General features: G+C 44.8%; 1 protein-coding gene across 1 annotated transcript in view; it reads left to right on the top strand.

Moving 5' to 3' along the window:
* Nucleotides 1-3,196: 3,196 nt before the first annotated feature.
* The window catches only part of LOC139162788 (tetraspanin-36-like), a 42,213-nt gene continuing 18,411 nt past the window's right edge, over nucleotides 3,197-26,998 (top strand). The window contains exon 1 of the mRNA XM_070743565.1: nucleotides 3,197-3,539. Coding sequence (XP_070599666.1) covers nucleotides 3,480-3,539 — 60 coding nt within the window. The 5' untranslated portion in view covers nucleotides 3,197-3,479. The remainder of the gene's footprint in view (nucleotides 3,540-26,998) is intronic.

Genomic DNA, 26,998 nt, shown 5'->3' with positions numbered 1-26,998 from the left:
GTATACATAGAAACATAGAAGACTGACGGAAGAAAAAGATCTCATCGTCCATCTAGTCTGCCCTTATACTATTTCCTGTATTTTATCTTACAATGGATATATGTTTATCCCAGGCGTGTTTAAATTCAGTTACTGTGGATTTACCAACCACGTCTGCTGGAAGTTTATTCCAAGGATCTACTACTCTTTCAGTAAAATAATATTTTCTCACGTTGCTTTTGATCTTTCCCCCAACTAACTTCAGATTGTGCCCCTTGTTCTTGGGTTCACTTTCCTATTAAAAACACTTCCCTCCTGAACCTTATTTAACCCTTTAATATATTTAAATGTTTTGATCATGTCCCCCCTTTCCCTTCTGTCCTCCAGACTATACAGATTGAGTTCATTAAGTCTTTCCTGATACGTTTTATGCTTAAGACCTTCCACCATTCTTGTAGCCCATCTTTGGACCCGTTCAATTTTGTCAATATCTTTTTGTAGGTGAGGTCTCCAGAACTGAACACAGTATTCCAAATGTGGTCTCACCAGCGCTCTATATAAGGGGATCAAAATCTCCCTCTTCCTGCTTGTTATACCTCTAGCTATGCAGCCAAGCATCCTACTTGCTTTTCCTACTGCCCGACCACATATCGAGCATGTTTGTATGTTTTTGTGTATGTTTGGCTTTTAATAAGAGTTTTTAGTTATTTTACATATTAGATTTGTGATATGCTGTTTTATTGTTGTTGTTAGCCGCCCCGAGTCTACGGAGAGGGGCGGCATACAAATCAATCAAATAAATGAATGAATGAATGAATGAATGAATGAATGAATGAATGTCTCGGAATATATTGATATTGGACATCAAAGACAGAGTTGGAAGGGACCTTGTAGATCATCTAATCCAAGCCTAAGCAGGAGACCCTACATCAGTGATGCTGAAGCTATGGCCTGGGAGCCACAGGTGGCATGGGGAGACATATCTGCTAGCACGCCAGTCGTTGCCCTAGCTCTATTTCTACTAGTATTTTCTCATCATTCCTATCACCCTTTTCCTCCCACTTAGGACTGTATGACTGTAACTTGTTGCTTGTATCCTAAAGATTTTTTATTAATGTTTCTTCATTGATTATTTGACCCCTATGACAATCATTAAATGTTGTACCACATGTTTCTTGACAAATCTATATTTTCTTTTATGTACACTGAGAGCATATGCAGCGAAGACAAATCCCTTGTGTGTCCAATCACACTTGGCCAATAAAGAATTCTATTCTATTCTCTATTCTATGAATCCACACCAGGACACAGGTTGGTTATATGGAAGAGGGGAGTTTGATTTGTTCAGACAGCTGCCCTGGCTACCAGTCTGTTTCTAGGTAAAATGCAAAGAGGTTGTTATGACATATGAAGCCCTGTATGACTTAGGAGCTGGTCATTGGACAGACCCAGGCTGCCTTCCCCTCTTCGTATCTTCCTGGGTTATGCTGCCTTCAGATGTAGTTCTTCATCTCATCCAGTTCTCTTTATAAGGAAATTTGACACTGAAGTTAGTTTGCCTTGCAAGGTGAGAAGAATAGATGGACATTTGAAAACCATCGGACTTGACAAACTCTCCATCTGTCAGTTGCAAAATTGGGATCAGCACACATAACTTGCCGCTGTATCACACAGTCCTAGGTGCTTGGGATGCGTCCGACTGGTGATGAAATACGAAATGCAGCATAGTGATCTCGTTTGCTGTGTTGTATTGTTGAAATGATAATAATAATAATAAGAAGAAGAAGAATAATATTGCAAAATCCCCATTCCTACCCCACTCTGATGCCAGCCAAAGATGGTATTTGCTGGTTCTGCGAACTACTCAAAATTTCTAGTGCCAGTTCTCCCAAACCTATCAGAAACTGCTAGATTCCACCCCTGGTTGTTTGTCTATAGAGATTCTCAATCTACCAGGTCATAGGTGTCCCTAAAGTGCTTTGAAGACATTTTGCTTCTCCTCCAAGAAGCTTCTTCAGTTCAGGAAAAAAACAAAGTCCAGTTGCCTTTTGAAAAAGCATCTTTGGGATTTCATCTATTTTAATTTTAACTATTAATATTTATTAATATTTATTTTAACTATTTAATATTGTTTCCTGATTACTTATTTGACCCCTATGACAATCATTAAATGTTGTAGATTATCTTTCCATGATCTGGTAATGTTAACAAAGAGAAAGAAGAGAAAGAAGAAAGCATTAAAAGGATATTTTTAATAGCATTTAAAAGATATAATGGTACGCTGGGCAGCAATAAAATAACTTTATTAAAGAAAATATACGATTTTTCTTCATCCATTCTATCATTCTATTTTAAAAGGACAATTCTGCCCTCTAGTGACTGTTTAATTTCATTAAATGCAATAATTGTTGCTGAAGTAGATCAAAAGTGAACTTAGATTGAAGGCAATTATTTTCTCCACCTCCAGGAAGCTGGCAAGTAAAATAAGAGTGGTTCAGGGGAAATACAGCAATAGACTTTTTACTAAATCTGCACTTCTATTTCTACTAGTTTTTCTCATCATTCTCATCATCCTTTTCCTCCCACTTAGGACTGTATGACTGTAACTTGTTGCTTGTATCCTAAGATTTTTATTAATACTGTATTGATTGTTTCTTCATTGCTTTTTTGACCCCTATGACAATCATTAAGTGCTGTACCTCATGATTCTTGACAAATGTATCTTTTTATTTTATGCACATTGAAAGCATATGCACCAAGACAAATTCCTTGTGTATCCAATCACACTTGGCCAATAAAAATTCTATTCTATCCTATTCTATATCGCATACAGTATATCTTCTCTTCTATCCCTATATCTTTTTCTGCTATTCTCTCATAGTTATATTTGACTCCTTTATTTTCTCCTCTATTCTCCCTTTAATACATTCTTCCTGATTCTATCCTCTATAACAGTGTTTCCCAACCTTGGCCACTTGAAGATACAGTATTTGGACTTCAACTCCCAGAATTCCCTAGCCAGCGAATGCTGGCTGTGGAATTCTGGGAGTTGGAGTCCAGATATCTTCAAGTGGCCAAGCTTGGGAAACACTTTTCTATAACACTCATTGTGTATTATTGTGTATTGGACAAAACAAACAAACAAATAAATAACTTTCCGGGCGCGCCTGCTACTACCAGCTCTTCGGTACCTCCCTTTTCTTGCCTGCAGCTATTTTAGCAAGATGGCGGTAGCATCGTTAGTCACACTAATGGCGGAGGGAGGGCCAGTTACCGTAAGGTGTTGATTTCCATCGCCCAGGAAATAGCAAGTTGCGAGGAGGTCACGTGATAAACTTGGCGGAGCTCATTTCAAGCCTTCCCAGAAAAGTTCGCCGCCGCGCGCGCCTCAGCTGCGCTTTCGTTACTCAATCCGGAAAGAGCTGTTGGGAGTTTCTTAATTTTCCAACCTTTTTACTCTTCCTTTTCTTTTTTTGGGGAAAAGCGTTCGGAAAGGCAAGATGGATTTTGGGGTGATCGTTTCCAAGAGCGTGCTGCTGTTTATCAGCCTCGTCTTCTGGGTAAGTCTCTGAGGAAGTTTCCATCCCTTTTCTCTTCTCTTACTCAACCCTTCCTCCGAAGTGAACCCGCAGCTAAGTTGCTGCGCGGAGGATGGTTTGGGACGTCAATAACCAGCTTGATTTTTTTGCAAGGAAGATTGATACAGGTTGAAGTGAAGATTTTACTCCTAAGTTTCGCTCCTAGTTGGAAGGTTTTGTTCAGAAGTAAGAAAGTTTTTCTGCTGAGTTGAACTCGGGGGTTCATCTCAAAACATGGTTATGGTCATATAGACCTTTAAGTGTGTGTGTGTGTGTGTGTGTGTGTGTGTGTGTGTGTTTTCTGTCGTATTAATTATATAGTTAGTTAGTTAGTTAGTTAGTTAGTTAGTTAGTTAGTTAGTTAGTTAGTTAGTTAGTTAGTTAGTCAGTCCAATACACAATGAGGGTTTTAGTGGGTATATATATATCTATATACACATAGTAAAATACACGATGAAGGTTATAGAGGAGATACTCATAGTAAATCTAAGAAATACTGTAATAGAAAAGAAGGTATAGTAATAGAACATATCAATGAAAGAATAGAAGAAGAGATATAGGAATAGAAGAAAGGTATAGGAGATATAGGAGAGCAATAGGACAGGGGACGGAAGGCACTCTAGTCCACTTGTACTCGCCCATACATACATACATACATACATACATACCTATATTCAAAGCAGCATGAAGCTTAACAACTTCAGCCTGATGATGGTGAATGTGATTTCACCTAAACGTCGCATAGACACTCAAAATATTACACGGGGTAAAACCTGAACTCAGAACAATCTACATAGATAGATAGAAAGATAGATTTATAGATTGTTCTGAGTTGGGGTTTTATACTGTATGTGTTGTTTTTAAATCATTTAATAACGATTGTTTTCTAAATGGCTTTTGGGCCATTCTTTCTCAAGGGGACCAGGTGTCCATTTGACTGATTTTTGCAGCCTTATATGAAAAGAAACCATCCCAAAAATAACACATATGACAGGAAAAAATGGTGCTCTTTCTAATGAAATAAAAATGAAGACGATTCAAGGGGAGAAAAGAGAGATCTGTTTCATCACCTTCATTAGAAAGAGGAAGGGGTTTTTTTTCTGTCGCACTCTGTTTTCTCACCTTCAATCATCTTCATTTTTATTTCTTGAGAAAGAGCACGTTTTTTTTCTATCATATGTGTTGTTTTTGTGATGGTTTCTTTTCAAATAAGGCTTCAATTTCACCCGGTCCGCTTGACAAAGAATGAGCCTTTTAAAAAAAAAAAGATGGTTATGCACTGGCTTGGTTTATATCAGTGGTTCTCAACCTGGGGGTCAGGATCCCTTTGAGGGTCGAATGGCCGTTTTCCAGGGGTCGCCTAAGACCATGGGGAAAAAAACAAATTTCCCATACTGTTAGGAACTAAAACTTCTGTTTTGGCACATTGGAACATATTTTTACAATCTGACCAATCAGGCATTTACAGTGGGGGTGTCCCTCTGACCTTCCTGCCAATCCGCTTAAAGCTCTGTTGGGATAATTTGCACTAGACTTATGGTTGGGGTTCACCACAACATGAAGAACTGTATTAGGGCATCGCGGCATTAGAAAGGTATGTGGTTCTGGATTGATATAATTGTTTGAAAATGGCCACTAAGCCTTGTTAACCATCGTTTGTTTTATCTATCTATCTATCTATCTATCCATCCATCCATCCATCCATCCATCCATCCATCCATCCATCCATCCATCCAATCTATCTAATTTATATGCTGCCCAACTCCCAAAGGACTTGTTGTAGTTTGTGTTCCAGGGTTAAATTATAATCTAGGGCAATTGTCTAAACTTTGTCTTTAAATGCAGTCTGACACCTCTGTGGTATGAACTAATTTAGGGGGATTTTTCCTTTTCCATCATTTAGGGATGAGAGATACTCGTTAAGAAGTTGAAATATTTGTGATGCCTTCCTTTAGAGAACTCTTCAGAAGAAAGGCCCATTTTGTTTAAGACTTCTTCCAAAAGAACCATGTTTCAGGAGGATAGCTCCTAAAGTCCTGCTGATTCCTGAAGCAAACGTTAGGTGGAATATTATTATTATTTGTCTGAAATCATGGATTCCTTCTCCATCCAGAAAATGAGGTAGCAGACTGAGTGAAGAAGAGAAATATTTTATAATTAGAAACCTAAATTCTAATTCCAGAGTAATAGCCACTAAAGCAGTGTTTCGGGCAACTTTAAGATAGGTGAATTTGAACTCCCAAATTTCCCAGTCAACACTTGAGATAGTTGGACTTTTGTTCCTGGAGTTTCCCAACTTGAAGATTGGTGGAATTCACCTCCTAAATTCCCCAGCCCAATTTAAGATAGGTGGCTTTTAGTTTCCAGTTCCTACCCAACTTTAAAGTAGGTGAAATTCCCAGAATTCCCCAGCCAGCTTTACTTTGGGATTGAGAAGACTGAAAAAACACTGCAGTGTTATAGTTCCGGAATTGAATATAAAGGATTCCAAATTAAATTTTAATTCTTGACCGTGCTGTACAATACATTGGGTGATTTTGGATTTTTGAAGGAGTGTGGATCTCTCAGCCAAAAATATATCTCAGGGATGTTGTGGGGATAAAATATAATGAATACTGCATGGTATTTCCTTGAATTCCTGGAAACGTTGTTATGCTAAATCAACCAGTGCCTATCATAAGGACTAAACCATATACGGTTGTACAGAACAATTGTGGAAGAAATGACTTTGATAATAAGGAAGAAAAATGACTTTGAGTCAGTGGTTACTCAGAAACTGGGCTTCAAAAAAAAGAGAGAGAGAATTGAGTCCTTTCCCACATCCATCTAGGGGTGGGTTCCTCCCAGTTTGGGCCGGATTGCCCGAACCGGTAGCAACCTGCTGGTACCGTCAATTAACTGGATCGGCCGGTGCTGATCCATCTGCACGGACATCTTTTTTTTGTTCATCTCTCTGATTTTAACAAAGGGCCCAAATGTCGACTTCAGAAAAAGAATAGCAGAGTTTTATTGTTTTTATATCAATTGCTAGTAAATTAGTTTCCTTCTATTTTCAAACCTGTAACTTCTCCCTTAGAAGAGGGTGTTCAGTCCACTTGGTAATGGTGAGGAATATTGGTGAAGTTTGCCAATATCATTTAGCAGAGCCAATGTTATTCAGAATGGCATTAAAACAACAGTACAGTAGTACTTCTACTTACGAGTTTAATTCATTCCGTGACCAGATTCTTAAGTAGAAAAGCTTGTAAGAAGAAGCAATTTTCCCATAGGAAACAATGTAAAAGCAAATAATGCATGCGATTGGGGAAACCACAGGGAGGGTAGAGTCCCTGTTTCCTTCCAGGAGATTCCTAGAGATGTCCCACGGAGGCTTCTCCCCTCCTTTTCTGGCCCTGTTTCCTCCCAGGAGATTCTTAGAGAGGCCCCACGGAGGCTTCTCCCCACCTTTACCGGCCCTGTTTCTTCCCAGAAGATTCCTAGAGAGGCCCCACAGAGGCTCCTCCCTGCCTTTTCTGGCCCTGTTTCCTCCCAGGAGATTCCTAGAGAGACCCCACGGAGGCTTCTCCCCACCTTTACCGGCCCTGTTTCTTCCCAGAAGATTCCTAGAGAGACCCCACAGAGGCTCCTCTCTGCCTTTTCTGGCCCTGTTTCCTCCCAGAAGATTCCTAGAGAGGCCCCACAGAGGCTCCTCCCCGCCTTTACCGGCCGTGTTTCCTCCCAGTAGACTCCTAGAGATGTCCCACGGAGGCTTTTCCCTGCCTTTACCGGTTACAGTTTCGGAGGCTTGGGATTGAAAGTGGAAAATGGTTTTTGAGAAGTGGCAAAAAAATCTTGGACACCCGGTTCTTATCTAGAAAAGTTTGTAAGTAGAGGCGTTCTTAGGTAGAGGTACCACTGTATGTATAATAATTGTCTTCTGTATAAAATCAATGGAAATATGTTGTTTCTTTAGCATGTCACGACTCGTAAGAACTATGCCAGTCTTCTTTAATCTGGTTGGCCATCTCCTAGTTTCTTGGACAAATACCCTTCAACTTCTCAGCCAGCAGGTTGGGTAAGAATGGGTTATCTAGCTCTTAACATGCTAGATAACCTTCTAGGACAGGTTCCTTGTGCAAGCGGTCTGATTGAAGGCTTGCAGAAAGAACATACCTCTCTATTGATAGCCCTTGCCAAATTAACTTCCACAAACGAGGCAAGAAAAATGAAGAAAGGAAGTTATGAGAGTGAAGAACTCAAAAGAGGAAATCACAGCTTGGGTACCCTTGTCGGATATCTGATTCATTTCCGTCAAGGCTGGTCACAAGTTGTTGACTTTGGCTGTGTCCAAAAAGTCTAAGCTGGATTGGATCCAGTTACTCTTAGGATTGGAGCTGGAAATCCCAGAGGTATAGACTGGAAAGTTGGGGGGTGGAGAAATCTCTGAAGGCAATGGCAAAGCACTTCCTCATACTTACCAAGAAAATTGCATGTCAGGGTGGTTTTAGTAATGGGCAGCCAAATTTTTTATTGCCACGCTGTGGGTTTGGCTTATTTTGTGGGTGTAGCTTAATGGTCATGTGACTGGGTAGGAGTGGCTTGCCGGCCATGTGACCAGGTGGGAGTGGCTTGAACGATCATCATCATTCAAGTGAATCGTTAAGTCCTCGACTTATAACCTGGAACTGGAAAAGGTGCAATAAAAGAATAATATAAATAGAGCCCCTCCCTTATGAAACCCAATAGATAGATAGATAGATAGATAGATAGATAGATAGATAGATAGATAGATAGATAGATAGATAGATAGATAGATATAATGGAACTGGAAAAGGTGCAAAGAAGGGCAACAAGAATCATCATTATGAAACCAGGTTGCAACGCATTGGTCTCTTCAGCCTTGAAAGACGGCGTTGAAGGGGTGACTTGATTGAAGTGTATAAAATCATGCATGGGATAGAAAAGGTGGATAGAGAAAAATGTTTTCTCTATCACACAATACTAGGACGAGGGGGCCCTCCCCAAAGCTCACAGGTAAGAAAGTGAGGACAAATCAAGGGAAATATTTTTTCACCCAGACGGTGGTTGGTTTATGGAATTCACTTCCAGAAGAGGTCGTGACAGCTGTCAGCCTTGATAGCTTCAAGGCAGGATTAGACAGATTCATGGATGCCAAGTGTATCGGTGGTTATTGAAACGGATGTCCATGTTGGTTGAGGCAGGCGGGCAGGATTCCTTTGAGTACCATTTGTTGGGGGTCAAGGGAAAGGGAAGGTTTTGCCTTCTCTTTCTGCTCAAGATCCCCATGGACAATTGGTGGGCCACAGAATGCTGGACTCGATGGGCTTTGGCCTGATTCAGCATGGCTCTTCTTATGTTCTTATGTTCTAACCTTACCAGTGTTGCTCGCTGGGGTGACAATTTGCTTCGCGTTTCCCGCACTCTCCTTCCTGGGTCGTCCCCCCCCCTTGTCTCAGGCTGGGGTGCTAGGCGAACGGGTGCTGCCAGAAGCATAAATGCTGCCAGCGCCGCTTCCACCCACACCTGCTTGCACCTCAGGTGGGAGGTGGCCGCGTGAGGCTGGAGGGGAGCCGGGCAGGAGAGAGGGAAGCTCGTCCGAGGCCAGGAAGGAGGAAAGAGGAAAAAAGCAAGGAGCGCAGACACAGCAGCAGCAGCAGGGGAAAAAAGGAGAGACAAGCCGAGACTGGTAATCCAGGAAGTGACTGCTGTCAATCAGCTGGAGCTGTTCAAGCATCTTCATTTCCGCCGGTGGAACTGCGTTCCACCCCGTCCTGCCCACTGCCCACCCCTGGGTGGTTCATCAGAAGTCAAGCATGACTTGAAGATGGTTTGATTTTTAAAGGAGAAACAGGATGCATCTGTTGCTGATCTTACTAACGGCCATCTTCTCGCACTGGTTGCCTACACCATCTTTAATTATCTCTGTCAATAGTGGTGAAGACCACACCTGTTCTCTTAGGATTCTTTCTCTTAGGACTGTTTTCAGATTCTAGATTCATGAATAACCCCAGATGCTCAAACAAAAAGTTGGTTTTCATTTTTGGCAGAAGAAAACAAAACATAGGGTTCTCCACAGTGGGGTGGGTGGGTGAATGAACGAATGAATGAATAAATAAAGAAGTAAAGGTCCCAAAACTGAATCTAAGACCTCTTTAAATTATGTACAGTGGTACCTCTACTTAAGAACGCCTCTACTTAAGAATTTTTCTAGATAACCCGGTGTTCAAGATTTTTTGGCCTCTACTTAATAATCATTTTCTACTTAAGAACCTGAGCTGGGAAAAATCTCCCAGGAAATTTGTGAGCGGCACGAAGGCCTGGCCAGTTTCCTGCCATTCCCCCTTTAATCCCGTCCATGTGGGCTGCCAGAGGAGCCTTTTGGTGGTGCTTAAGGAGGCTTTTGCAGTCCAGAGCGAACGAAGAATATTCCTTTCTCTGGGCCTTCGGACAGGGAATAAACCTCTGCCAGCGCCCAGAGAAAAGAAACGCTCCCTTTGCTCTGGGCAGCCAAGGAGTCACCACAGTGAAGGAAAGGCGCCGGCTACAAAGCGAGCAAGTGAGAGGAGAGGGGAGCCCATCAGCATGGGAAGGAAGAGGAAGCAGGTAGCAGCAGCAGCAGTCAGTGTATGGGAGGCAGTATATGAGAGGGTGTATTGGAGGTGCATGCTCCTTCTTGCCGCCTCAGAGTCCCTCTTTTTTTTTTAAGCCTTAAAAGTTTTGAATTTTTTAAATTCCCCTCACTTCACTTTCTTCCTTTGGCAGCAACTCTCCTCCTCCTCTTCTTCCTCCTCCTCCTCCTCCCACCCAAATTTTGACCTTTTATTTCTTTCCTAATGGGTTTGCACGCATTATTTGCATTTACATTGATTCCCATGGGAAAAATTGCTTCTACTTAATGTTGTGATTCCGTCTGAGGCCCCTCAGGGAACGGCTGATCCTCTGCCGGCTTCCTGCTCAGAGGGGGAGGATGAGGAACAGGAGGTTCAGGCAGACGGGGAGGAGGAATCTCAGGCTGAGGGAGAGGGAGGACAGCCAGAGTCTCCCGAGGGGGAGCTCTCCCCAGCAAGCAGCCTGGATTCCTTAGATGAAAATGCACAAGCAATCATAGATCTCCGGCAGAGAAGAGCAACACAACGAAGGGGACAATTAGCCAGGTACTTTCAGCACTAAAGAGGCAACAGCTGGGTTTGGGTGTGGTGCTCTCTGGAAAGGCTGAAAAGGCAGACCCACCCTTCCTGGCTTGTGGAGTATTATCTTTGGGAGTCCTGGGACCTGGCTGTGATCTTTGGCGTCTTGGAATTCTGGTTTGTGACTTTGAATACTGAAACCTTGGGGGGGAAAGGTGTGGGTCTTATTCTCTACAGTGGTGGGTGTGCCAGCAAGAAGTCTGCTGTATTGTCTGGCCGTCAGGACTCTGCTGTGAAGTCTCATAGCCTGCCTGTTGGGAAGAACAGGTTTTTCTCTGTGTTTATTTTTCAAACTATAAAGTGCTTTTGCTTTTACCAGCGTGTCTGGCTGCTTTTTCCAGTTGGTGTTGAAGTCTGGGGGCACCCAGACAGAACACTTAAGAACGTTTCTACTTAAGAACCTGGTCACGGAACGAATTAAGTTCTTAAGTAAAAGTACCACTGTAGCTAGAATCTAAGGCCACCTTAAATTATGTAGCTCCAAGCAGGATCAAGATCAAGGCTGATAAATGCAGAATGGAGTAGAATCACTGCTGTGTTTCCATAATTAGGGACACTTTGCTTCTATTCAACTGCCTCTTTGTCGGCTTCTCATCTTTCCTTCCCTGCTGAAAATTCCCCTGCCAGGCTGGCATTACAAAGAAGGCCTTGTTTTTCTACATGCCACTGCAGGGCAGGATGGGTTGCAAACAAGAGGAAGGTCCAGTTCAACTCTGAAGAAACGGCGTACCAGACCTGAAGGTTTGACCTTGTCCTTCTGTGGACGTATTTTCCCCACCCTGATTGAATTGGTCACGCTTAAGAAGAAGGTTGAGCAAGGCTGCAGCTGTCAAAATTCCCCTCTGCACTGTGATTTGTGACCTTCTAAAGCAAACGTAAGAACATAAAAAGAGCCATGCTGAATCAGGCCAAAGCCCATCAAGTCCAGCATTCTGTGTCCCACAGTGGCCCACCAATTGTCCATGGGGATCTTGAGCAGAAAGAGAAGGCAAAACTTTCCCCTGAACCCCCAACAAATGGTACCCAAGAGATCCTGCCTGCCTCAACCAACATACAGACGGCACATGGACATCTGTTTCAATAACCACTGATACACTTGGCATCCATGAATCTGTCTAATCCTGCCTTGAAGCTATCAAGGCTGACAGCTGTCACCACCTCTTCTGGAAGTGAATTCCATAAACCATCAACCCTCTGGGTGAAGAAATACAGTGGTACCTCGTGATACGAACATTTCGAGATACGAACCCGGGGTTCGGAAATTTTTTGCCTCTTCTTACGAACTTTTTTCGCCTTACGAACCCACCGCAGATCGCCAAATGGTGCTCCGCTGGCCGCCGCCGCCCGGCTGTCACCTTTTGAAACAGCCGGGGGGTTTCTTGGCATTCTCCCGAACCTGAACTTTTGCCGAACTTTTCGGGTTCAAGTTCGGGAGACCGCCGAGAAGCGCCGCCGCCCGCCTGTCACCTTCTGAAACAGCCAGGGGGCTTCTCGGCGTTCTCCTGAACGCCGAACCCGGAGGTTCAGCAAACGTTCAGGTTCCAGAGGCCGCCGAGAAGCGCCCGGCTGTTTCAGAAGGTTACAGCTGGGCGGCGGCGCCCAGCAGAGCGCGGGGTTTTTGCAATCGGCGGCAGCGTTTTCGGCTGATCTGGAGGCCGAAACGGAGGTGGGGAATCCCAATAGGGAATTCCATGGGCGGAGCTTTGACGTCACAAAGACGTCCTTCCTGGAGGCCACGTTTCGGCCGACAAGGAAGGACATCTTCGTGACGTCAAAGCTCCGTATCAAAACAATATTCAATATACATACCTTTAAAAAAATCCAATTAATATAGCTAAAAAAACCTTTAAAAACTCTAATAACATTTAAAATCATTTATTTCCATTCACACAGCATGACATACTACACTCGTCGGCCAGGGGGCTAAGATCTAATGGCCCCAAGCCTGGCAGCACAGATAGGTCTTTAAACTTTTACCGAAGGCAAGGAGGGTGGGGGCAGTGGGAATCTCCGGGGAGAGCTGATTTCAGGGGGCCGGGCCCCCCACAGAGAAGGCTCTTCCCCTAGGTCCCGCCAAGCGACATTGTCTGGTTGACGGGACCCGGAGAAGGCAAACTCTGTGGGACCTAACCGGTCGCTGGGACTCATGAGGCAGAAGACGGTCCCATTAAGTAAACTGGTTCGATCCCATGTAGGGCTTTATAGGTCATAACCAACACTTTGAATTGAGTCTGGAAACCAATCGGCAGCCAATGCAGTCCGTGGAGTGCTGGAGAAATACAGTGTTCCCTCGATTTCCGCGGGGGATGCGTTCCGAGACCGCCCGCGAAAGTCGAATTTCCGCGAAGTAGAGATGCGGAAGTAAATACACCATTTTTGGCTATGGACAGTATCACAAGCCTTCCCTTAATACTTTAAACCCCTAAATTACCATTTCCCATTCCCTTAACAACCATTTACTCACCATTATTACTGATACTCACCATTGAATAAGACACTTAGTGATCCTGATATTTATAAACATAATTATTTATTAACAATAATTATTATTTTTGTTATTTATTTGCAAAAATTATTAGTTTGGCGATGACATATGATGTCATTGGGTGGGAAAAACCATGGTATAGGAAAAAAACCGCGAAGTATTTTTTAATTAATATTTTTTGAAAAACCGTGGTATAGGCTATTCGCGAAGTTCGAACCCGCGAAAATCGAGGAAACACTGTATATCCTTCTTGAGGTGCGGTGACCAGAACTGTACACAGTTTTTGAAGACCTTTGAGCTTCTGACTTTGACCGTCTGGTACAAGGAGCATCTTCACAATGACTGCAGTGTTTTATCTTCAAACCCGATCAGGGTGTTTAATGGCAAGGCAGCCAGGTGCAATAAAGAGGCCTAAATTAAAGGAACTAAATGAAGCTGTTCTGCAATTTCCTCATCGACTTCTTTTTTCTGAGTTAAATTTAAATCACAGCCGTCAGGTGGAAATTTCCAGAAAGAACGAATCACATCCACTCAGCTAATGTTTACATGGCATTTATGGAAATTTAACAAAGAGGGGGAAAAAACCACCTTAGTTTAGACTGGAACTGCCACAAATTCAGTTGGCGGGACCACGGGAGAGGGCCTTCTCTGTGGCTGCCCCGATTCAATGGAACCAACTACCCCCCCTCCTGATGTCCGTACTGCTCCCACCCTACTGGCCTTCCGTAAGGCCACAAAGACCTGGCTTTGCCGGCAGGCCTGGGGGGGGGGGCATAAACTAACAACTGACAGGGCCACACTGAATAAATGGCATATGGGATTGTGACTGTTTTATAATTACTGTAATGGGTTTCTTTTAATACGGGGTTTTATAGTTTTAGATTATATTCAACTGCTTTTTATTGTTCTGTATCTATTTTTATTTCTATTTCTATTATTATTGTAACCCTGAGTCCTTCGGGATTGGGTAGCATAGAATTCGAATAGATAGGTAGGTAGGTAGGTAGATAGAGATAGATAAGATAGATAGATAGATAGATAGATAGATAGATAGATAGATAGATAGATAGATAGATAGATGATAGATATATAGATGGATAGATAGATAGATAGATAGATAGATTATAGATAGATAGATAGATAGATAGATAGATAGATAGATAGATAGATAGACGATAGATAGATAGAGATAGATGGATAGATAGATAGATAGATAGATAGATAGATAGATAGATAGATTGATAGATAGATGATAGATAGATAGATGGATAGATAGATAGATAGATAGATAGATAGATAGATAGATTATAGATAGATAGATAGATAGATAGATAGATAGATAGATAGATAGATAGACGATAGATAGATAGAGATAGATGGATAGATAGATAGATAGATAGATAGATAGATAGATAGATAGATAGATAGATAGATAGATAGATAGATATGGATGGATGGATGGATGGATGGATGGATAAAAAATAAATAAATAAAAATTCCTAATTGAAACTTCATTTTGAATACATTCTTAAGTACATTTCACAAAGGGAAGGAAACGGGAGGGATGGAGGGAATCAATTGTCCTAGACCCATGATGGCAAACCTACGGCACATGTGCCAGAGGTGGCATGCAGAACCATCTCTCCGGGCTTGCAAGCAGGGGCAGGTTGCTCCCGGGACAGGGGGCACCATCCCAGTAGTGGAAATGGAGCTGCATGCGCATCTCCAACTTACCAGCAGTCGGGCGCATGTGCCCGGTGCGAGATTTGTTTCCCTTGCATGCATAGGAAGTGAAATCTCATGCGCACAATCGTGAGATTTCTGCAATTTTCACTGGTTTTTCGCTTCCGCGCATGCGCAGAAGCAAAAAACCAGTGAAAATCGCCAAAATCTTGCAGGCGCTGGAAGCAAATCTCACGCTGGGTGTGTGCGTCCCACCCCTGCAACTGCCTGCCCGGAGGCCTCACGGTAAACGGAGGTAAGTGCGGCCCTTCACTGCATGCAAGCCATAGCTTGTTGCTCTTCCGGGTTCCGTTGCACTGGCCAGCTGGTCTTCGTGCACATGGGAATGTCGGAAACCGGAAGAACAGCCGCCCAGTGTGCATGTGTGTGCCAGGAAGATGATCTGGTTTCTGGCGTTTGCATGCGCACCAACCAGCTGGTTTTAACTCACGCATGTGTGCCAGAAACCAGAAGACCAAGTGGCCGGAGTGCATGTGCGCGCCGAAAACCAGAAGATCATCTTTCCAGTGCGCACATGTGCACTGGCCGGATGCACTTCCGGTTTCAAGCGCTCCCGTGAGCGTGAAATCCAACAGGCCAGTTTCAGCACTCGGTGCCGAAAAAGTTCACCAGCACTGTCCTGGGCCATTATCCTAGGTTTGGCCCCTGTCATTGTTTCCCCAAAGTGTTTGTGCACAGTATTAGCTGGACTGGCCTTTGGGTGTTTATTTTTTTCTTTTATAATGTTCTGTTTTATTTTCTATTTTGTTTGGTTCTATTGTGCACTTCGCAGAGTCATTTTGGAGTCAGGCGGTGCCTAAATTGAATAAATTAAAATTGAATCTAGTCCAGATTTCTGCAATTCAGCAAGCTGTGGATATGTTGCAGCTCTCAGAATTTTTGTTTTCTGTAGGAAGTTCATGTTCTCCCTAAAAAAGCAGCTATTAATAATAATAATATTAATAATTTATTGGATTTGTATGCCGCCCCTCTCCGTAGACTCGGGGCGGCTAACAACAATAATAAAAACAACATGTACAAGCCAATAATAAAAAACAACTAAAACCCCTATTATAAAACCAAACATACACACAAACATACCATGCATAACTTGTAATTGCCTAGGGGGAAGGGCTACCTCAATTCCCCCATGCCTGGCGGTATAAATGAGTCTTGAGTAGTTTACGAAAGACAGGGAGGGTGGGGGCAGTTCTAATCTCTGGGGGGAGTTGGTTCCAGAGGGCCGGGGCCGCCACAGAGAAGGCTCTTCCCCTGGGGCCCGCCAAACGACATTGTTTAGTCGACGGGACCCGGAGAAGGACAACTCTGTGGGACCTTATTGGTCGCTGGGATTCGTGCGGTAGCAGGCGGTTCCGGAGGTAACTCAACGTTTGGGTAGATGAGAGTACTCCAAGCGGTACTTCCAAATAATACAAAATACTTAGAAACGTAGAAGACTGATGGCAGAAAAAGACCTCATGATCCATCTAGTCTGCGAATGCTGGCTGGGGAATTCTGGGAGTTGAAGTCCAAATATCTTCAAGTTGCCAAGGTTGGGAAACACTGATCTAGTCTGCTCTTATACTATTTCCTGTATTTTATCTTAGGATGGATCTATGTTTATACCAGGCAAAGTTGCTAAATTTTAAGAAACTGTTCTGGGAACATCACAGCATCACAAAATTAAACAATGTGGGTTTACTGTTGAAGAAACCACAACAACCGACAGCATCCCAAGACAATCAGTTTGGGGGTTTTCAGAAGCAACGTGAGAAAATATTATTTTACTGAAAGAGTAGTAGATGCATGGAACTGAGATATTCTTTCCCCCTAGGCCTTTACAATTTATGCATGGTATGTTTGTTTGTATGTATGTTTGGTTTTACAAATAAGGGTTTTTTAGCTGTTTTAGTATTGGATTTACATGCTGTTTTGTACTACTGTTGTTAGCCGCCCCGAGTCTACGGAGAGGGGCGGCATACAAATCCAATAAATAATAAATAATAATAACAAACTTCCAGCAGACGTGGCTGGTAAATCCACAGTAAATGAATTTAAACATGCCTGGGATAAACATAGATCATCCTAAGATAAAATACAGGAAATAGTATAAAGGCAGACTAGATCAGTGTTTCCCAACCTTGGCAACTTGAAGATATTTGGACTTCAACTCCCAGAATTCCCCAGCCAGCATTCCCTGGCTGGGGAATTCTGGGAGTTGAAGTCCAAATATCTTCAAGTTGCCAAGGTTGGGAAACACTGGACTAGATGGACCATGAGGTCTTTTTCTGCTGTCAATCTTCTAGGTTTGTATGTTTCTGAGAATGGTGCCTAGAGTTTCACAAAAATGTGAAACGAAACTCCTAAGAAACCACACGACGAGGTTACACAATACACAAATGGTTGCATCTATCTTTCCTGTTCTGTCAACTGAGTTCAAGATGGTTAGGTTTTCAGTCCCACCAGAGAATGTTTTATTTAGTTATTTTCTAGAAGGTGTTCTTGTCCCTGGATTGGATGCTCTGCACCATCTCTGACATAAATGGAGTCTGAAATGATTGCGAACCCATTGAAATGGAAGAAGACTGACGGCAGAGAAAGACTCATGGTCCATCTAGTCTGCTCTTATACTGTTTTTTGTATTTTATCTTAGGATGGATGGATGTTTATCCCAGGCATGTTTAAATTCAGTTACTGTGGATTTACCAACCACGTCTGCTGGAAGTTTCTTCCAAGGATCTACTACTCTTTCAGTAGAATAATATTTTCTCATGTTGCTTTTGATCTTTCCCCCAACTAACTTCAGATTGTGTCCCCTTGTTCTTGGGTTCACTTTCCTATTAAAAACACTTCCCTCCTGGAGCTTATTTAACCCTTTAACATATTTAAATGTTTCGATCATGTCCCCCCTTTTCCTTCTGTCCTCCAGACTATACAGATTGAGTTCATGAAGTCTTTCCTGATACGTTTTACGCTTAAGTCCTTCCACCATTCTTGTAGCCCGTGTTTGGACCTGTTCAATTTTGTCAATACAGTAGAACCCCGACTTACGAAATTAATTGGTTCCGGAAGGAGGCTCGTACGTTGAAAAGCTCGTATGTCGAAACATTGTTTCCCATAGGAAACAATGGAAAAGCGATTAATGCGTGCAAGCCCGGGGAAGTTCGCCAGGAGTCAGCGGAGAAGCGGCGCTCCTGTTTTAAAAGATCGGAACCGGCCTGGGGGGGCTTTCCAGCAACCCCCGAGCCCCCAACCCGGGCTCGGGGGTTGCTGGAAAGCCCCCCCAGGCCGGCTCCGATCTTTTAAAACAGGCGCGCGGCTTCTCCGCTGACTTCTAAAGCGGGGAAGTTCCTGAAAGGGACGGAGAAAGCCCTCTCTCGCAGCGAAAGCGCTCCCAGCCAGGGGGCTGCGAGAGAGGGCTTTCTCCGTCCCTTTCAGGAAAGCGCGCCGCGCCCCTCTCGCAGCCCCCAAGAAGGGGTTTTTTGCTTTTTTTTTTTCCCGCCTCACGGGAGAGAGAGAGAGCAGCGCCCTGTCAGTTCCGAGCTGTGAGAGGGGCGCGGCGCGCTTTCACGAAAGGGACGGAGAAAGCCCTCTCTCGCAGCCCCCTGGCTGGGAGCGCTTTCGCTGCGAGAGAGGGCTTTCTCTGTCCCTTTCAGGAAAGCGTTCAGATCCCCCCACCCCCAGCAGAAGCCAAGGACCCGCAGAGTGGGGCGGCAGGGGAGGCGACCGCCTCTCCACTCACCAAGTGCCGGGATACGAGCTGAGAAGAGCCGGGCTGGTTTGCTTTCCTTCCTTCCCGCGCTGATGCAGAGCAAAGTGTCATGCCCCCTGACGCTTTTGGCGGCAAAAGAGCCCAGCGTTGCTTCGGAAACCGCCGAAAGCGCCAGGGGGGCCTGACGCTTTGCTCTGCATCAGCGCCGGAAGGAAGGAAAGCAAACCAGCCCGGCTCTTCTCAGCTCGTATCCCGGATTTGAGCTCGGGAGACGAACAGAAATGTCTCTCCCCTCCCAGCTCTTATCTCGAGTAGCTCGTAAGTAGAGCTGCTCGTATGTCGAGGTTCTACTGTATCTTTTTGTAGGTGAGGTCTCCAGAACTGAACACAGTATTCCAAATGGGGTCTCACCAGCGCTCTATATAGCAGGATCACAATCTCCCTCTTCGTGCTTGTTATACCTCTAGCTATGCAGCCAAGCATCCTACTTGCTTTTCCTACCGCCCGACCACACTGCTCACCCATTTTGAGACTGTCAGAAATCACCACCCCTAAATCCTTCTCTTCTGAAGTTTTTGCTAACACAGAACCGCCAATATAATACTCTGACTGAGGATTCCTTTTCCCCAAGTGCATTATTTTACATTTGGAAACATTAAACTGCAGTTTCCATTGCTTTGACTTATCTACTAAAGCTAAATCATTTACCATATTACAGACGCTTCCAGGAATATCAACCCTATTGCACACTTTAGAGTCATCGGCAAATAGGCAAACCTTCCCTACCAAACCTTCCCCTGTGTCACTCACCTTCCGCTATGTCACAATAGAGCCTTGGAGGCGCAGTGGTTAGTTGCCACAATATGAGGAACTGTATTAAAGGGTCACGGCATTGGGAAGGTTGAGAATCACTGCCATCCAGGAAAGCTGATGTAAAATCATCACAATTTCACGTAGTAATAATCAGTATAGGGTTGTAGCCAGTACGGTCCAATATGGCATCCCGTTAGTGAAAATGGAGCTGCGTGCGCAGCTCAAGCTGACCGGCGGGCGCAGGCGTCAGCGCAAGATTGGGTTTTGGCACATGTGCCAGAAGCGAAATCTTGCACAAGGACGGGCATGCAAGGGAGAGAAATTTTGCTTCTGTGCGCAGAGACAAAAATATCAATGAAAATCGCCGAATTCTCGATTGTATGTCCTCACGCAAGATTTGGTTTCCAACACATGCGCAGAAGCCGAATCGTGTGCCGGCACGCTCTTGGATATGTGCACGTCTGTGCCAGTCACTGGGAGCATTCAGGGAGCACCGGCAAAGAGAAACCCCCACTTAGTAGTAATCATTAAATAATAATAATATTATAATAATTTAATAATAAATTAATAATAATAATAATAATAATTTATTAGATTTGTATGCCACTCCGAGTCCCCGGAGAGGGGCGGCATACAAATCTAATAAATTATTATTATAATTAGGCACAGCTTATTTTGATAACTATTACGACTTGTGAGTAAAATTGTGGGATCAATTATGGTTATAAGTCGAGAATTACCTTTAATGTGAATTGATATTAGTTATTTTGTATTTGGAGTTATCTTTCATTTTTCTTTTCCTCTCTTAACTATTTCAACTGGGGAGACAATGCAACTTCCCACATCATCCGGTAAAAAGATATCTTGGTTAAAGCATTGGAATTCTATTTAATTCTTCTAATTTGTATAACCAGTTTATTAAATTGTAGCAGAGGCAGAGCTTAGTTAAATTACATTCTTCTAATCCTATAACTAGGAATGTTCCCATTTCACAGCAAGAAATACTGAACATGTTTACATAATGAGTTTTTGCAGCTGAATTGATTACCACACAGCACGATTTCCCCATAAAGTTTCCGTAATTATAAGAATAGATAGAATACTTTGTTTGAGGAATCTACATTAATGTATAAAAAGTCTTGTTTTCAACCCGGTGGGTAGTCCAAACATAACTTTCTGGTAATAGAAATTGGAAATTGGGGCGGCTCACAGCAATAATAAAAACAGTGTACAATAACAAATCTAATATTTAAAAATATCTAAAAACCCATTATTTAAAAAAAGACATACACACAAGCAATACCATACATAAACTATACAGGCCTGGGGGAGACATCTCAATTCCCCCATGCCTGACGGCAGAGGTGGGTTTTAAGGAGTTTATGAAAGGCAAAAGTCATCGCCAAACTTTTGTCCGCCTTTAATAAACATTTTTTTTTAATAAACTTTAATAAATAAACATGGTGAGGAATAATCTAAATGGCTGCTAAGGGAATGGGGAATTGTAATTTAAGGGTTTAAACTGTTAAGGGAAGGCTTGTGATACTATTCATAGCCAAAAATAGTGTATTTACTTCCGCATCTCTACTTCGCGGAAATTCGACTTTCGCGGGCGGTCTCGGAACGCATCCCCCGCGAAAGTCGAGGGAACACTGTAATGAGAAAAAACTCATAGTAATAGTAATGCTTATTTGACCCCTATGACAATCATGTGGTACAACACTTAATGATTTTCATAGGGGGTCAAATTAGCAATGAAGAAACAATCAATATTAATAAAAAATCTTAAGATACAAGCAACAAATTTAACCGTACTTCTGTCAACTGCAGAGTCTCCATAAAGTGTATACAAATGTTTGGGAATGTTCCCAAGAGTTTCTTTCTCCACAGTGAGAAATTCAAGGACGACACGTTGCTTGTAACGTACATCACTTACAGATGCCATTTCGAAACACTGCTGCAGCTATGTTTATTTATTTTATTTATTGGATTTGTATGCCGCCCCTCTCCGCAGACTCGGGGCGGCTAACAACAATGGTAAAAGACAATACGTAACAATCCAATTTAATAAAACAACTAAAACCCCTAATTATAAAAAACCAAACATACACACAAACATACCGTGCATAACTTGTAATGGCCTAGGGGAAGAAATATCTTAACTCCCCCATGCCTGGCAACAAAGGTGGGTCTTGAGTAGTTTGCGACAGACAAGGAGAGTGGGGGCCGTTCTAATCTCTGGGGGGAGTTGATTCCAGAGGGCCGGGGCCGCCACAGAGAAGGCTCTTCCCCTGGGCCTCGCCAAACGGCATTGTTTAGTCGACGGGACCCGGAGAAGGCCAACTCTGTGGGACCTTATCGGCCGCTGGGATTCGTGCTTATAGAAACATAGAAGATTGACCGCAGAAAAAGTCCTCATGGTCCATCTAGTCTGCCCTACCTATCTAAAGAAACGCAAAATTTAAACAGGCACTCCTAACAATTCAAATAATGTATATCTAAAGTTTCGCATTTGTACCATTACTGTAGGCTGAAGGGAAAAAATGTGGTGCAATACTTTCTGGGCAACCCTTGGAAAGGTCACTAAATGAACTTTTGTAAGTCGACGGCTGCCTGTATATGTTGCTGCAACTCAAGAACCCGTTTGAGTTTTCTCTTCCTACATTTTTCTATGGAGGCTTTTAACCCAACGTGTTGCAATCCTGCAAACCTTCCCAGCCTCCTTGTGGCTAGCGCAACTGACGTCCAGACATCTAACCCACATCAAACAGTGGTCAATTCAATTGTTTGTTCATTTCTTGGCCTCCCCCTCTCCCCACACTCCGGTACTCGAGTAGTTTCCTTGTGGTTCTTCATACAAGTACTCTCAACATTTCTGAGACATTAGCTCAGCTCCAACGCACATGTGTGTGTCGGCTAGCTGATTTTCAGCTCGCACGGAGACTCTGGGAGGGCATTTTTGGCTTCCGGAGGTCCTCCAAGAGGATGGGGGAGGGCTTTTGTGCCCTCCCCTGACTCCAGGAAAGCCACTGGAGCCTGGGGAGGGTGAAAAACTGGCCTACCTATCCCACCAAAAGTTGGGAACATGGCCATTTTTGGCCTCCAGAGGGGCGGGGGAGGCTGTTTTCACCCTCCCCACTCATTGAGGTCCCACAGAGTTGGCCTTCGCCGGGTCCCGTCGACTAAACAATGTTGGCTGGCGGGACCCAGAGGAAGAGCCTTCTCTGTGGCGGCACCGACCCTCTGGAACCAGCTCCCCCCAGAGATTAGGACTGCCCCCACCCTCCTTGCCTTTCGTAAACTTCTTAAAACCCAGGCATGGGGGAACTGAGACATCTCCCCCTTGCCTATGTAGTTTTATGTATGATATGTTTGTGTGTATGCTTTTTATATAATGGGGTTTTTAGGTTTTTAATGTAAAATTGTTATTTTAGACTTTAATATTAGATTTGTTACTGTATATTGTTTTATCACTGCTGTGAGCAGCCCCGAGTCTGCGGAGAGGGGCGGCATACAAATCTAATAAATAATAATAATAATAATTATTATTATAATAATTGAATTATGTGTGTGGGCACTTGCGCAAGTGCCAGGCTCTTGGCACCGGAGGGAAAAAAGGTTCACCATCACTGAAAAACATTTATCCGTTCAGCCGGGGCAAGATGGAACTACAGTGATCCCCCGAGTTTCGCGCTCTCGATCATTGCTAATCGCTATATCGCGATTTTTCCACCCGGAAGTAAAAACACCATCTGCGCATGCGCGCCCCTTTTATCTATGGCCACGCATGCGTAGATGGTGGAGTTTGCGTTCCCCGGGCAGATCAGCTGCTGGGCGGCTTCCCTGGGTCTTCCCCCTCTTGCTGGCGGGAGGGCGAGCGGCGGGCATCAGCGAGGAGCCGGGGTTTCCCCTTTGCGTGGGCGGCCAGTAAGACCCCAGCGCCGCTTCCCAGCTGAGTCCCGAAGCCAAACGCGGAAGTTCGCCTTTGCCGTCTGGCTTCAGGACTCAGCTGCTGCAAGCGAGCAGCCGGGCGGGCGGGCGAACAGGCAAGCGGCAAGCGATCTTGGGGTTTCCCCGTTGCCCAGGCAAAGGGGAAACCCCAAGATCGCTTGCCGCTTGCCCGTTCGCCCGCCCGCCCGGCTGCTCGCTTGCAGCGCCGCAGCAGCGAAGAGCCGGGCGGGCGGGCGAACGGGCAAGCGGCAAGCGATCTTGGGGTTTCCCCTTTGCCTGGGTAGATGGTGTTTTTACTTCCGTGCCGCTACATTGCGAGTTTACGATTATCGCGCGGGGTCTTGGAACGGAACCCTCGCGATAATCGGGGGATCACTGTATTCACTGGCTCCAGGCCTGCTTGAGAAAGTCATGTTTTTACCGTCTTTCAGAAGGCCAGGAGGATGTGGATCATGCGGATCTTGGGGGAGTTGATTCCATAGTTTTTTAATCCCAGTGGTTTTGATCCCAATAGTTTTCTGATCCCAATGTTTAGTTTAGTTTAGTTTAGTTTAGTTTATTTAGATTTGTATGCTGCCCCTCTCCGAAGACTCGGGGTGGCTAACAACAATGAAGAAAACAATGTAACAAATCTAATATTAAAAATAATCTAAAAAACCCCAATTTAAGAGACCAATCATACAAGCAAGCATACCATGTATATATTCTATAAGCCTAGGGGGAAGGGAAAAAATTTCAATTCCCCCATGCCTGACGACAGAGGTGGGTTTTAAGGAGCTTGCAAAAGGCAAGGAGGGTGGGGGCAACTCTGATATCTGGGGGGAGCTGGTTCCAGAGGGTCGAGGCCGCCACAGAGAAGGCTCTTCTCCTGGGTCCTGCCAAATGACATTCTTTAGTCGACGGGACCCGGAGAAGGCCAACTCTGTGGGACCTACCCGGTCGCTGGGATTCGTGCGTCAGAAGGCGATCCCGGAGATATTCTGGTCCGATGCCATGAAGGGTTGTAAGTTTAGGACAACCTATGATAGCTGAAATAGAAGAGGCAATGGTATACTGTATTTTTCGGAGTATAAGATGCACCTTTTTCCTCCCTAAAAGAGGCTGAAAATTAGGGTGCGTGTTATACTCTGTATATAGCTTTTTTCCTGAAGTTTTTGTTTTGCAGCCCTAACTACCGTGTTTCCCCGATAGTAAGGCAGTGTCTTACTTTCTTTTTACCCCCAAAAGCCCCACTGTGTCTTACTTTGGGGGTATGTCTTATATTGTCCCGGGCACCGGGGCCGGCTCCAGAGAGTAGGGGTTGAGCAGCGATTCGTTGAGGATCTGCTCCATTGCCAGTTGCATAGCCGGTAGGACCCCCCGGCCGATCTTGCCCTTCTCCACCGAGTCGCTCAGCGGCATTAAGCCCATGATGGCTATGGGGATCGTAGGGGAAGAAGCGGTGTTGGGCGAGAAGCCCGTCAGTCCCCGAGAGTTGCTCCGCGCCCAAGCTAAGGAGAGGAGAAGCCAGGCGGAAGGGACGGCCGGGCTCGGCCGCCAGGGCAAAGCAGGCATCCTGCGGGGAGGGGGGGCGGGCGGACATCAGGGGGAGAGCAGGACCGGGGTGTCCGCTGCCCTCCGCCGAAGAGAGGGGAAGGGGCGCGCGCGCTGCGGCCCCCTCGGTTCGAGCCTCCCGGCAATGGGGGGAGGAAAGAGCAGAGCCGAAGTGCTGTGAGGGAAAAAGAGGGCGGGACGGCGCCAAGGACAGAGCGAAGCAGTGTGGCGGCTCTGCTTGCCCCGGGAGCCAGGACCAGCTGGGCCGAAGCGGCTCTTCCCGCCCATTTACTGCGCCCTGCCAGAGGATCGCACAGCTTCGGTGGAGGCGGAGGGCTTTGCCGGGGGGAGACGAACAGGTGAAGGTATGCCTGGGTTGGGAGAGCTAAGGAAGCGGGGGAAGCCCCAAGCGGGGCTGGAGAGGGATGCGGAAAGAGCCGCTGCGGAGCCTGTTGAGGGGAAGACTCGGGAAGCCACTTTAAACTCTCCGGAGGGTCCGGATGGGGGGGGGCAGGTGGTCTTTCTCCCCCCCCCCCGTCCATGCCACCCTCCTCTCCCCTTTCAGTTCCTTGGACTCTCCTGGGCGCGAAGCTCCCTCGCCAGCGCCGCGAACTGCTCCAACGCCTCCCTCGCTTTTAGTACCGTGTTTCCCCGAAAGCAAGACATATGTCTTACTTTCGGGGTATGGCTTATATTAGCCGACCCCCCTGAAACCCCCCATATGTCTTACAATCGGGGGGGTCTTACTATCGGGGAAACACGGTAGGTGCTAACGATCTTCCCAGCTCCTATCTTGCAGGCTCTTTCATTGTTACTCTCTGCGGAAGATTGTTTTCCAAGCCCTCTTTTCAGGTTTTTTTCCCCCACTGCTCGACTTGGTTCAGAATAAGTTTATTTCCAGCCCTAACCAGGTGCTAATGATGTTCCCAGCTCTTACCGGCTTGCAAGCTCTTTCATTGTTACTCTCTGCAAAGAATGTTTTCCAAGCTCTAAGTCATTGCAGGGTTTTTTTTCCATTGCTCTACTTGCTCAGAATAAGTTTCTTTCCAGCCCTAACCAGGTGCTAACGATCTTCCCAGCTCTTACTTTGCAAGCTCTTTCATTGTTACTCTCTCCAAATAAGGTTTTTTAAAAGCCCTAACCAGCGGATAAAATAATGTGCTGAAACTGACAAGACTAAAGAGGGTAGCGAGATGGATATCTGTTAGGGAGATTTCCCCCCCCCCTTATTTTCCTCCCCAAAAACTAAGGTGTGTCTTATACACTGGTGCATACCCAGAAAAATACAGCAATTTGACCTTTAGTGTGCCAAAATAGATATTGTGTCCGTCTCCTTAGGTTCAGTGAAGCTAATGTACATAACAAGATTATTTATTTATTTATTTATTTATTTTATTGGATTTGTATGCCGCCCCTCTCCGCAGATTCGGGGCGCCTAACAACGGTGACAAAAAACAAAATGTAAAAATCCAATATTACAACAGTTAAAAACGCTTGTTATAAAACCAATCATACATACAAACATACCATGCATAAATTGTAGAAGCCTAGGGGGAAAGATTTTCTTAATTCCCCCATGCCTGACGGCAGAGGTGGGTTTTGAGGAGCTTACGAAAGGCAAGAAGGGTGGGGGCTATTCTAATCTCTGGGGGGAGTTGGTTCCAGAGGGTAAGGGCCGCCACAGAGAAGGCTCTTCCCCTGGGCCCCGCCAACTGACATTGTTAGTTGACGGGACCCGGAGAAGGCCCACTCTAACTGGTCACTGGGATTCGTGCGGCAGAAGGCGGTCCTTGAGATAAACTGGCCCGGTGCCATGAAGGGCTTTATAGGTCATAACCCACACTTTGAATTGTGACCAGAAACTGATCGGCAACCAATGCAGACTGCGGAGTGTTGGTGTGACATGGGCATATTTAGGAAAGCCCATGATTGCTCTCGCAGCTGCATTCTGCACGATCTGAAGTTTCCGAACACTTTTCAAAGGTAGCCCCATGTAGAGAGCATTACAGTAGTCGAGATAACAGAGTATGGAGGTTTT

The sequence above is a fragment of the Erythrolamprus reginae genome, chromosome 2, assembly GCF_031021105.1.
Source record: "Erythrolamprus reginae isolate rEryReg1 chromosome 2, rEryReg1.hap1, whole genome shotgun sequence".
In the NCBI taxonomy this organism is placed as follows: domain Eukaryota; kingdom Metazoa; phylum Chordata; class Lepidosauria; order Squamata; family Dipsadidae; genus Erythrolamprus; species Erythrolamprus reginae.
The sequence above is the reverse complement of the archived record's forward strand: the minus strand, read 5'-3'. Positions and strand labels throughout refer to the sequence as shown.